Genomic DNA, 13,497 nt, shown 5'->3' on the forward strand with positions numbered 1-13,497 from the left:
ATGTATCAAGCTAACCTAGACAAAATAGTTGAGCAATTCGAGGAAATCGAATTCACATACTTACCAAGAGACGACAATCAATTCGCGGATGCACTAGCCAAGCTATCCTCCATGCTTAACATCCCGAATGAAATGGAAAGAATGAACCTCCGAGTCGAAAGGAGAGAAGAACAGGCTACTATTGCGTCATTGACAACGGACCCGAGCCAGTGGCAGAGGAGTCTTGGTACACGGACATACTCGCTGCAAAACAAACAGAGAATTCCCACAAGACACGTCGCCACGAGCCAAGCGCTCTACGACTGCTGGCTTCACAGTACGATCTATGCCTAGGAGAGTTATACAAATATACACCCAACAAAATCAAAATGTTATGTGTCCATCAATACTGAGCAAAATGATTGATGGAAGAATACCATAGCGGCGTATGTGGCCCGCATATGAACGGGAGAATGCTAGCTAGAATAATATCGTGTTCAGGGTACTACTGGACCACTATGGAAACAGACTATTACCATTTCGTCAAAACGTTCCCCAAATGCCAGATATTCAGCAATCTGAATCACTTGCCTCCCTCAGAACTATACACTTTCACATCCCCTTGGCCATTCTCCACCGGGGGCATCGACATAATTGGCAAAATCATACCAACAGGTGTCAGAGGACATGAATATGTCCTAGTCGCAATCGATTACTTCACCAAGTGGGTAGAAGCATGCTCATTTTCCAAAATAACGGCTAAACATGTCGCAAAGTTTCTAGAAAGAAACATTTTCTACAGATACGAAGTTCTACACGAGCTAATAAGCGACCAAGGTTCCCACTGCAGGGCCGAAGTCCAAGACTTACTTGAAAAATACCGAGTTAAACATCACAAGTCATCACCGTACAGACCCAAGATGAATGGAGCGGTCGAATCGACCAACAAAAAACTCAAAGTTATAATTGAAAAAATGGCCGATAATTACAAAGATTGGCCTAACAAGTTGTATTTCGCTTTATGGGGATACCGGAACTCTATCCGCACCTCCATAGGAGTAAACCCATACTCCCTAGTATACGGAATGGAAGCTGTTCAACCCGTGGAATTGGAAATCCCTTCTCTTCGCATAGTCCTAGAAAGTAAGTTTCCTGAAGCAGAATGGGTACAATCCAGATACGACGAGCTCACCTTACTGGACGAACGAAGGCTAAGGGCCCTGCACCACATGTATGTATATTAGAAACGTATAGCGAGGAGATCAAACAAGAAAGTTAAACCTGGCAACATCAAGGAAGGCGACTTCGTACTTAAAGAAGTCCGTGCCCCAACCACGGACCCTCGAGGCAAGTTCCGACCACTTTGGACCGGGCCATATTTCGTAAAAACCATCCTCCCAGGAGGAGCGGTAAAACTATCTGATATTGATGGGGCAAAATTTGCAAACCTCACTAATCTAGATCCATTGAACAAATATTACGTCTAGGGCCAAGACCAAAACGGAGATCAACTCAATAAATTATAACTCGCACCTTCTTTAAAGGGAATTATACAAACCAAGAAATTTTCAGCAAATCAAACTAATTATAGCAAGGCATTCAATAAAACTTTTTAGACTTCATAGGCTAGACTCGCAATTTGCAGAAAAACGCCAGGAAAAATATAGACAAAGGTGACACAGAGCGCTGAAAATACCAACGCTCCCTAGCCCTGCGTCAGAATATTCCAGCGTACCCTAACCATGTACCAGAATATTCCAGCGCACCCCAAACATGCGCAAGAAATTTCTAGCGCACGCAAGACATACGCTGGAATATTTTAGCGCCTTATCCAAAGTGTCTCGAAGCCCCCCTGCACGCCAACAGGTAAACTCCGGAAACTTAAGGGGTACGTGTTAGGTTATGATAAATATGACAATTCATAAATCATGCGGAAAAACCATAAATCCAGGAAAGCATATTATATTCACATAATCATTTAGCATAGTATTGATGCATACATGTTGTAGCGTGCCTTCCCTAGCTGCGCCCGAACCGAATAAGAACAAGTCTTTAGGACTCCAAATGTCGTCCCTCCGTAGATAGTCCACAGTACGTCCGGATCCGCCTCAAGTTAGACCAACTAGAATCGCCCTTAAGGTTGCTAGGATTTTCGGCTAGTGTTTGCAAGTGTATGGCTAATTTTATTTCAAAAACTTACCCTTTGAATACTTCAATCGTTCCAGCAAATAACGACCCTAGGCCCTTATTTATAGAGGTATGGAAAAGGAACTGGAATCCTATTAGGATACTAATTAGTTAAACTAGAATCCTAGTAGGACTCTAATTAAGTAATATTTATCCTTTTAGGATTAGGAATTTAATCATCAAACAAATCCTATACAATTTAGGTTTCGTATGTGAACACAAACTCTACACGAGCATGACCTACGAGCGTGCAGGCCATGCCCGTGCACAGCCCACACGGCTGCTCGGCCCACGCGAGCCGCAAGCCCACGCGAGCAGCAGCACAGCTCGCAGCCCATTGCTGCGCGCGCTGTGCGCGCTGCCACGGCCTGGCCTTGCGCTGGGCCTGGCGTGGCCTTGGCTGTTTGTGTGGCGCGCTTGGCTTGCTGGGCGATGGCCTGGCTTCGTGCTGGGCCTTCGTCCGGCAGGCCTCGTCCGATGCTTATTCGTACGATACGCTTCCGATTAAATTCCCGGTTCCGGAATTCATTTTCGATACGAACAATATTTAATATTTCCGATTCCGGAATTAATTTCCGTTTCGAACAAATATTTAATATTTCCGTTTCCGGAACTATTTTCCGATTCCGATAATATTTCAGATTCTGACAATATTTCCGTTTCCGGCAATATTTCCGATTCCGGCAATATTTCCATTTCCGATAATATTTTCCGATACGTACCATGTTTCCGTTTCCGGCAACATCTACGACTTGGATAATATTTATATTTCCGATACGATCCATATTTCCGTTTCCGGCAATATCATCGTTTCCGGAGTATTCATTTCTTGCTTGTGACGATCTCAGCTCCCACTGAAACCAAGATCCGTCGATTCCGAATATCCATAGATGGAGTATTTAATGCCATTAAATACTTGATCCGTTTACGTACTATTTGTGTGACCCTACGGGTTCAGTCAAGAGTAAGATGTGGATTAATATCATTAATTCCACTTGAACTGAAGCGGCCTCTAGCTAGGCATTCAGCTCACTTGATCTCACTGAATTTATTAACTTGTTAATTAATACTGAACCGCACTTATTAGACTTAACATAGAATGCATACTTGGACCAAGGGCATTATTTCCTTCAGTCTCCCACTTGTCCTTAGGGACAAGTGTGCATTTCCTAATTCCTTTGTCACTCGATGCTTGCTCTTGAACATAAGGTAAGAGTTGTCATCCTTATTATGTCCAGAGGTGTTCCTCGGTTTCAGAGTTCAACTGATCAAATAAACAGATAATCATAGCCTATGATTCATCCGAGCACGGCCATGCATTTCACAGTTTCTAGCTCTCCGAGTGGCCTTGTACAACTTTTAAGCATCTCATCCCGATTTATGGGAGGACAATCCCAATCTTGCGATCTTGAGATTAGACTTCGTTTGATAGGTGATTACCTGAGCGTTGCCTTTATAGCCTCCTTTTACGGTGCGACGGTTGGTCAACGTCAAAGCAACCAGTTCTCAAACAAGTAATCTCAAATCACTCAGGTATTGAGGATTTAGTGTCTAATAAAATTAATGAAATTTACTTATGACAGATTCTCATCTCTTACAGTAAAGTTTCATAGGTCTTGTCCGATACTAGTCTTCCCAAAGTAAGTATCTATGCAAATGATTATGACATTGCCATGTCCACATAGTTCAAGAAACAGAACTACTAGTCATCTTGCATTTGAATCGTCTAACATTTTCTATGCGTCCAATTTTATAGAAAACTCCGACTAGGGACCATTTTCAACCTTTGACATTCAAGTTCACTTGATAGACATTTCTTAGTCACAGGACTGGTCCTGACAGTCTATCTTGAATATATCGTCAAATTGAAGGGACTCATCATTTAATAAACCACAAATTAAATGGAAAAATGAATTCTTTTCATTTATTGTGAATGATTAACCAATAATGTTTTACAAAGATTTAAACTCTAAAACTTTAAAACATTAAACAAGGATATCAAAGCCATTCTCCAATATGCTTGATTCCCATAGCTGCAGTGTGCGAGTTGTGCTTCGCCTGCGGCAGAGGTTTAGTCAATGGATCTGATATGTTGTCATCAGTTCCAATCTTGCTTATCTCGACTTCTTTTCTTTCAACGAACTCTCGTAGAAGGTGAAATCTACGAAGTACATGCTTGACTCTCTGGTGGTGTCTAGGCTCCTTTGCCTGTGCAATAGCTCCGTTATTATCACAATACATGGCTATTGGTCCTTTAATGGAGGGGACTACACCAAGTTCACCTATGAACTTCCTTAGCCATATAGCTTCCTTTGCTGCTTCATGTGCAGCAATGTACTCCGCTTCAGTTGTAGAATCCGCAATGGTGCTTTGCTTAGCACTTTTCCAGCTTACTGCACCTCCGTTGAGGCAGAAGACAAACCCAGACTGTGATCTGAAATCATCTTTGTCGGTTTGGAAACTTGCGTCCGTATAGCCTTTAACAATTAATTCATCATCTCCACCATAGACCAGGAAGTCATCTTTGTGCCTTTTCAAGTACTTCAGAATATTCTTGGCAGCAGTCCAATGCGCCTCTCCTGGGTCTGACTGGTATCTGCTCGTAGCACTGAGTGCGTACGCAACATCCGGGCGTGTACATATCATAGCATACATTATTGAACCAATCAATGATGCATATGGTATCCCATTCATTCGTCTACGCTCATCAAGTGTTTTTGGGCACTGAGTCTTGCTTAGAGTTATTCCATAAGACATGGGTAGGTAGCCTCGTTTGGAGTCTGCCATCTTGAACCTATCAAGCACCTTATTGATATAAGTGCTTTGACTAAGTCCAATCATCCTTTTAGATCTATCTCTGTAAATCTTGATGCCCAATATGTACTGTGCTTCTCCTAGATCCTTCATCGAAAAACATTTCCCAAGCCAAATCTTGACAAAGTTCAACATAGGAATGTCATTTCCGATAAGTAATATGTCGTCGAAATATAATACTAGGAAAGAAATTTTGCTCCCACTGACCTTCTTGTATACACAAGATTCATCTGTGTTCTTGATGAAACCAAAGTCACTGACTGCTTCATCAAAACGTATATTCCAGCTCCTGGATGCCTGCTTCAATCCGTAGATTGATTTCTTTAGCTTGCATACCTTTTTAGCATTCTTTGGATCCTCAAAACCTTCAGGCTGTGTCATAAACACAGTTTCTGTTAAAACGCCGTTTAAGAAAGCAGTTTTGACATCCATCTGCCATATTTCGTAATCGTAATATGCAGCGATTGCTAACATTATCCGAATAGATTTTAGCATTGCAACTGGTGAAAAGGTTTCATCGTAATCCACGCCGTGGACGTGCCTGCAACCTTTTGCAACCAATCTAGCTTTGAAAACTTCAAGTTTCCCATCCTTGTCCTTTTTCAGTTTGAAAACCCATTTGCTTCCAATGGCTTGGTAGCCATCTGGCAAATCGACCAAATCCCATACTTGGTTTTCAGACATGGAGTCTAATTCAGATTGCATGGCTTCTTGCCATTGCTTGGAGCTAGGGCTCGTCATAGCTTGTTTGTAAGTCGCAGGTTCATCACTTTCAAGTAATAGAACGTCATAGCTCTCGTTCGTCAAAATACCTAAGTACCTTTCCGGTTGAGATCTATATCTTTGCGATCTACGCGGGGTAACATTTCTAGATTGACCATGATTCTCACCAGATTGTTCTAAAGATCTCTGAGTTTCATCCTGAATGTCATCTTGAGCATTCTCTAGAGTTTGTTGTTCGACTCGAATTTCTTCGAGGTCTACTTTTCTCCCACTTGTCATTTTGGAAATGTGATCTTTCTCCAAAAAGACACCATCTCGAGCAACAAACACCTTGTTCTCAGATGTATTGTAGAAGTAATACCCCTTTGTTTCCTTTGGATATCCCACAAGGATACATTTGTCAGATTTTGGATGATGTTTGTCTGAAATTAATCGTTTGACATATACTTCACATCCCCAAATCTTAAGAAAAGACACTTTTGGAGGCTTTCCAATCCGTAACTCATATGGAGTGTTTTCAACAGCTTTAGACGGAGCTCTATTTATAGTGAGTGCAGCTGTATTAAGTGCATGTCCCCAAAATTCTAATGGAAGTTCGGCCTGACCCATCATTGACCTGACCATGTCTAGCAAGGTTCTGTTCCTCCGTTCCGACACACCGTTCCATTGTGGTGTTCCAGGAGGAGTCAATTCTGATAGAATTCCACATTCTTTCAGATGGTCATCAAATTCATAGCTCAAATATTCACCGCCTCTATCAGACCGCAGTGCTTTAATCTTTTTGCCTAATTGATTCTCTACTTCACTCTGAAATTCTTTGAATTTTTCAAAGGATTCAGACTTATGCTTCATTAGGTAGACATAACCATATCTACTGAAGTCATCTGTGAAAGTGATAAAGTAGCTGAAACCACCTCTAGCATTTGTACTCATTGGTCCACATACATCTGTATGGATTAAACCCAATAGTTCATTTGCTCTTTCTCCAACTTTAGAGAAAGGTTGCTTTGTCATTTTGCCAAGTAAACATGATTCGCATTTACCATAATCCTCTAAGTCAAATGGTTCTAGAATTCCTTCCTTTTGAAGTCTTTCTAAGCGTTTCAAGTTTATATGGCCTAATCGACAATGCCACAGATAGGTGAGATCTGAATCATCCTTTTTGGCCTTTTTGGTATTTATGTTATAAACTTGTTTGTCGTGATCTAATAAATAAAGTCCATTGACTAATCTAGCAGATCCATAAAACATCTCTTTAAAATAAAACGAACAACTATTGTCTTTTATTAAAAAGGAAAATCCCTTAGCATCTAAGCAAGAAACTGAAATGATGTTTTTAGTAAGACTTGGAACATGGAAACATTCTTCCAGTTCTAAAACTAGCCCGGAGGGCAACGACAAATAATAAGTTCCTACAGCTAATGCAGCAATCCGTGCTTCATTTCCCACTCGTAGGTCGACTTCAACCTTGCTTAACTTTCTACTTCTTCTTAGTCCCTGTGGATTGGAACATAAGTGTGAGCCACAACCTGTATCTAATACCCAAGAAGTTGAATTAGCAAGTATACAGTCTATAACGAAAATACCTGAAGATGGAACGACTGTTCCGTTCTTCTGATCTTCCTTTAGCTTTGGACATTCTCTTTTGTAATGGCCTATTCCATCACAATAAAGACAGCTTGATGTGGACTTGTCCTGCTTTGATTTAGCATTGCCCTTGGACATTCCACTTTTCTTGAACAGTCTCCTTCTAGCCTTGAGTAAATCTTTGGCTTCACAGTCCAGTATTATTTCAGCCTTTCTGACAAGGTGAACAAATTTTGCAACCGTTTCTTCTCTTGGTTCACTTAGGTATAGTTGCTTGAAGCGACCAAACCCACTGTGTAGTGAATTGAGCAAGATAGAGACTGCCATCCTTTTGCTTATTGGTGTTCCTAGTAGACTTAGGCGATCAAAGTATGAACGCATAAGATCCACATGGAACCTCAGTGGGACGCCTACCCTCTGTTTAGTGCGAAGGAGCTGAACATGTGTTTCTTGGACTTCCATCCTATAACACCTGTTGGGAGAACTAACCTTTAGACCAGACATTGATTCAATCAACTCATGGACGTTCAGGTCCCTGTTCTCCGTGCTTCCACGACAGATATCCCTCAGATTCTTGATGAGCGTAAAAGGTTCATAGGCTACAAACCTTCTGGCCCAATCATCAGGGATATTGTTCAGCATGAGACTCATAACCTTTTTGAGATCCGCATCCCAGGCGAAAAATCTCTCAGGGGTCATGTCTCTGGCATAGTAGCTTGGCATGGGATGTGATAGTACATACTCAAGTCCATTGAGTCTGACTATTTCAACTAGCTTAGCTTCCCATTCAAGAAAATTTGCCAGGTTCAGCTTGACCATAAGCTTAGAACCCATGATGATGTTTTGATTGTTGTTTGCCATAGTTAAAACTACAATTGAAAAGAATAAACAAATAAATAACCATTCACAGTTTCTCTTAATAAACTTAAATTTTAGCATACATGCATAATTCAATGTTCATTAAGCATTTTATTCAAGTTATGTGTTCCGGCAGGTGTGAATAAAATGATTCCAAGATCCTAAAATCATTGAAGAACTAAGCACAGTTTGTCGACTTAATCCTAAAACATCTTAGGTAAGAAAAAGCCTTTTGCTAATAGTCTAGAAACTACTCTTGGTTGATAGGTACGTCTAAGAACTTATTAGGTAAACCTATCGATTTTGCCACGACATAAAAGGACTCCTTACTTATATCGTTGAGTTTCACCAAAACTAACATGTACTCACAATTATTTGTGTACCTTGCCCCTTTAGGACCAATAAGTAACACCTCGCTGAGCGAAAACTATTACTAGATTGATGTAAAGGATATCCAAGCAAGTGTATATTTTGGCATGGCACCTTTTAACTCAATTTTAAGTTTGGAACTTAAGGCTCTTACTATGTTGGTTAGATTTTAAGTGAACTAAAATCTTTAATCATGCAACATAATCAAGCCGTAATCTCATGCATTTTAAGACATATTTAAAGCAATAAATAACTTAAAACATGCATAAGATAAATGTGATCTAGTATGGCCCGACTACATCTTGAAGCTTCAACTTCAAAGTCCGTCTTGAAAATTTCCGTGGGAGGCACCATTTTCTTCAAATAGAATAAGCTATAATTAAAACTAATTACAACTATTTGATGGTACGCAGACCATATTTGAATTGAAAAACAACTTTGGTACTTTAGACCAATTACATTCAAATTAATGGTACGCAGACCATATTTTTCTATCCTATTTGGGCCATACTAGTCACTTCATAACCTGCAAAACAGTACATATACAATATATACCATTCACCAATTCATTATCATGAATGGCCCACATAGCTGGTTAGTAAAACACATTATGCATCACATAAACATTTGCAGCAATTAATCAAGGGCACCAATAATCTACAAATTATTCAGTCCTTATTAATTCTAATCAAGTTGTTTTAACCTTAAGGATTTGTAGACCTAATCAAGAGTTTATGACTAAAAATGCTCCCACTTAAACCAATAAATTCATATGCTTTACTAATTTTAAACATAAAAATGTATTTCTAGTCTAACCGGAAACATACAAATTTAATTAAAATTTAAAGCTCATATAAATTTATAATTGAATCCAAAAAGTTTAATATAATTTCAGTCGTATTTAAATTAATTCATGATTTTAATTTTAGTAAAATAATTAGAATAAATAAAATTTATTATAATTACAATATTCAAAATTAAAATCCAAGAAAATAATTTAAATTATTAATTTTAAAATTAATTAGAATTACGTAAACTGAAAATTTCAAATTAAAATTTCAAAACGATCTAATCGCAACGCAACAATCCCACGCAACGCACGCCCATGCGCTGCGTCGCATTGCTGCTGCTCACCATCGCAAGGCATCAATCGAACACGCGAGCTGGTGCTCGCTGCGCGCGCCAGCGCTCGCTGCACGCGAGCCATCGCTCGCTGCGCTCGCTTGCCAGCGCTCGATCCATGCGAGCCATCGCTCGCTGCGCGCCTGCCTTTCCCGCAGGCGAGCTTGCGCTCATCGCACGAGGCAGCAGTATGCGAGCTGAAGCTCGCTGCGCGCGAGCCTTCGACGCTGTGCGTAGCGCTCGTGGCACGCGAGCTTGCGCTCGCTGCGCGCGAGGCTCCGGATGCTTGCGCGAGGCAGTGCGCTGTGGCGCAGCACGCTTGCTGCCCACACGCGACTGCTCGTGCCTTGCTCTCGCCCCTGCCCATACGCCCATTGCTGACAGCCTACGACACAAGGCAGAGCTGCTGCCTTGTGCTCGTGCACCATGCCCTTGCTCGCTGCATTCGTACCGCATGGGCGACGAGCTCCCTTGCTCGTCGTCGCACGCCCGCACTATACAACACCCATTAAGGGTAACACGTAGCGTCCATTGCTTTGTGCGTGCAAGTTATATGAGCGAATCGCATAAAAATTAAAAATTTATATTCAAAAGTAATGACAAATTAATCAATAATATTAATTTCATAATTTTAGGGCGAAAAATCGAAAATTTCTTATTTAATTGATTTCCGATTAACATGGATTCAAGTCTAGGTCATAAAAAATTTAAAATTTAACAAAAATTTACAATTTTTATAGTGGTTTTTAATCATAGGTCTCTAATTAAATTATAACTAATTATGAAAATCAAATTAATTCTAAATTATTTCAATTTTCAACAAATTAATCATAATTACAAATTAGATTGCATAATTAACAAGGCTAGGCATTCAAACTTGTTAAACATATACAGTAGGTCAATCAAAAATTCAAGATTTATCAACAAGAATCGCAAATATTTAATTTAACATCTTAAATTTACGAAATTTTGCATTCGAAAAACTAAAACCTCCGAAAAGTCATAGTTAAGCTTCGAATTTGAGAATTCTGGGTTCGGCCGAAAAATACTACTTTTGTCAAAATTTTAGAATGCCTTTTCCATGCCGAATTGACACAAAAATCACTCGATTTGGATAAGAAACGAAGAAACTGCCGAAAAACTGCGTACGTATAATTAAATAAACGCAATTTGCAATTAATTAACAATTACGAAAATTAATCACCCCTTTTAATTCTTGCAAATTTGTAATATTTAACCATGTTTATGCAATTTAGATTATGAAAATAATAAGAGGCTCATGATACCACTGTTAGGTTATGATACATATGACAATTCATAAATCATGCGGAAAAACCATAAAGCCAGGAAAGCATATTATATTCACATAATCATTTAGCATAGTATTGATGCATACATGTTGTAGCGTGCCTTCCCTAGCTGCGCCCGAACCGAACAAGAATAAGTCTTTAGGACTCCAAATGTCGTCCCTCCGTAGATAGTCCACAGTACGTCCGGATCCGCCTCAAGTTAGACCAACTAGAATCGCCCTTAAGGTTGCTAGGATTTTCGGCTAGTGTTTGCAAATGTATGACTAATTTTATTTCAAAAACTTACCCTTTGAATACTTCAATCGTTCCTGCAAATAACGACCCTAGGCCCTTATTTATAGAGGTATGGAAAAGGAACTGGAATCCTATTAGGATACTAATTAGTTAAACTAGAATCCTAGTAGGACTCTAATTAATTAATATTTATCCTTTTAGGATTAGGAATTTAATCATCAAACAAATCCTATACAATTTAGGTTTCGTATGTGAACACAAACTCTACACGAGCATGACCTACGAGCGTGCAGGCCATGCCCGCGCACAGCCCACACGGCTGCTCGGCCCACGCGAGCCGCAAGCCCACGCGAGCAGCATCACAGCTCGCAGCCCATTGCTGCGCGCGCTGTGCGCGCTGCCACGGCCTGCTGGGCCTGGCCTTGCGCTGGGCCTGGCGTGGCCTTGGCTGTTTGTGTGGCGCGCTTGGCTTGCTGGGCGATGGCCTGGCTTCGTGCTGGGCCTTCGTCCGGCAGGCCTCGTCCGATGCTTATTCGTACGATACGCTTCCGATTAAATTCCCGGTTCCGGAATTCATTTCCGATACGAACAATATTTAATATTTCCGATTCCGGAATTAATTTCCGTTTCGAACAAATATTTAATATTTCCGTTTCCGGAACTATTTTCCGATTCCGATAATATTTCCGATTCTGACAATATTTCCGTTTCCGGCAATATTTCCGATTCCGGCAATATTTCCATTTCCGATAATATTTTCCGATACGTACCATGTTTCCCTTTCCGGCAACATCTACGACTTGGATAATATTTATATTTCTGATACGATCCATATTTCCGTTTCCGGCAATATCATCGTTTCCGGAGTATTCATTTCTTGCTTGTGACGATCTCAGCTCCCACTGAAACCAAGATCCGTCGATTCCGAATATCCATAGATGGAGTATTTAATGCCATTAAATACTTGATCCGTTTACGTACTATTTGTGTGACCCTACGGGTTCAGTCAAGAGTAAGCTGTGGATTAATATTATTAATTCCACTTGAACTGAAGCGGCCTCTAGCTAGGCATTCAGCTCACTTGATCTCACTGAATTTATTAACTTGTTAATTAATACTGAACCGCACTTATTAGACTTAACATAGAATGCATACTTGGACCAAGGGCATTATTTCTTTCAGTACGGGTCACACCATTTCTGCGCGCAACATTACCAGAACTACGCACGGCCTGATTCGGAACTAAGTTTAATTGGGGCAGATACGTAGGCAATCCATAAAAAATACATATAACGGATTTAGTCCCGATAATCTGCAAATTTTTTATCTAAAGCAACAAACGAATTTCCATAAACTTCGAAATAATAAATTAAAAATACAAGTTCTACTGTCTATGCAACGATTACAAGGGCACCCGGCAACAAACTAAGGAGCACTTCTACTCCTAGACCTACATCACCAGAAGGGGAGTGTACGCTCAAACTCTGTAGAATTCGGATCAGCACGGGCAACCATCACCAGTAGATATGTAGCACGACTCTCGAAACGCCGCCAAGCTCTCTCCAAACGCATCCACTTCTTCCTAAAATTCATACTCCTCAAAACAATGTGTAGCCATAACCGCCAGCGGAAGGGGAGAGCTCCAACCTTGCGGAAGCGAACCTTATACCAGATCATAGGCTTCCCACCTTTTTTCACAAGAGGAACATGATCGTAAAAACGTAAAGCACGATCCGCACTTTAAGAAGATCTTAGGCGAAGAACACGGGGTCGATACATAAACCAATACCTCTCACGCGCCAAAGCCTGCATCTCATCCTTAAACTCAAGGAAAATGTCATCATCAAGAGAAAACATGGCGCGAAGTAAAGAATAGCGTCAGCTAAAGATTGGGGGCACACCCACCCTCTATTTATAACCACGCCCAATAAAAAAGTGAGTTTAACTTAAACGGATATAAGAATCTATAAATTCCGCAGAAAATAGGAGCCAGCGCTGGAAAATTCCAGTGCTCTAATTCAAGCGCTAGAATATTTCAGCGCTTCTAAGTCAAGTGCTGGAAAATTCCAGCGCTGACAAGTCAGTTCCCCAAAAACTCCATCAGCCACGCAGATTTCGATTTCAAGCTTGCTTAATGTTTTTATCTTGTATAAACTCTGTTATAAGACCAGCTATTCTAGGACAGCTCGGATTGTATTATTTTTCCTAAACTCTGTACTCAAACTCGATTTCCGAATAGAAATTTTACTTTGACTAAAAGTTCGATAAGTATTGTTGATCCTGAAACTTAAAGCGCATAATTTCTTGTTATGTG

The 13,497-nt window shown here is 40.4% G+C and overlaps 1 protein-coding gene across 1 annotated transcript; it reads left to right on the forward strand.

Annotated features, from left to right (window-relative positions):
• On the forward strand, positions 1–1,223 carry LOC130471709 (uncharacterized). The gene is made up of 2 exons (XM_056841978.1): positions 1–226; positions 481–1,223. Exons 1-2 carry the CDS (start codon positions 1–3, stop codon positions 1,221–1,223), a joined length of 969 nt encoding a protein of 322 aa, XP_056697956.1.
• Positions 1,224–13,497: the final 12,274 nt, after the last annotated feature.

Source organism: Spinacia oleracea, chromosome 4 (genome assembly GCF_020520425.1).
Source record: "Spinacia oleracea cultivar Varoflay chromosome 4, BTI_SOV_V1, whole genome shotgun sequence".
Lineage (NCBI taxonomy): Eukaryota > Viridiplantae > Streptophyta > Magnoliopsida > Caryophyllales > Amaranthaceae > Spinacia > Spinacia oleracea.

Coding starts and splice junctions, on each gene's coding strand:
- LOC130471709 (XM_056841978.1), top strand. CDS start 1: ATGTATCAAGCTAACCTAGACAAAATAGTTGAGCAATTCGAGGAAATC. Junction 227..480: donor CCAGTGGCAGAGGAGTCTTG/GTACACGGACAT, acceptor TATCGTGTTCAG/GGTACTACTGGACCACTATG.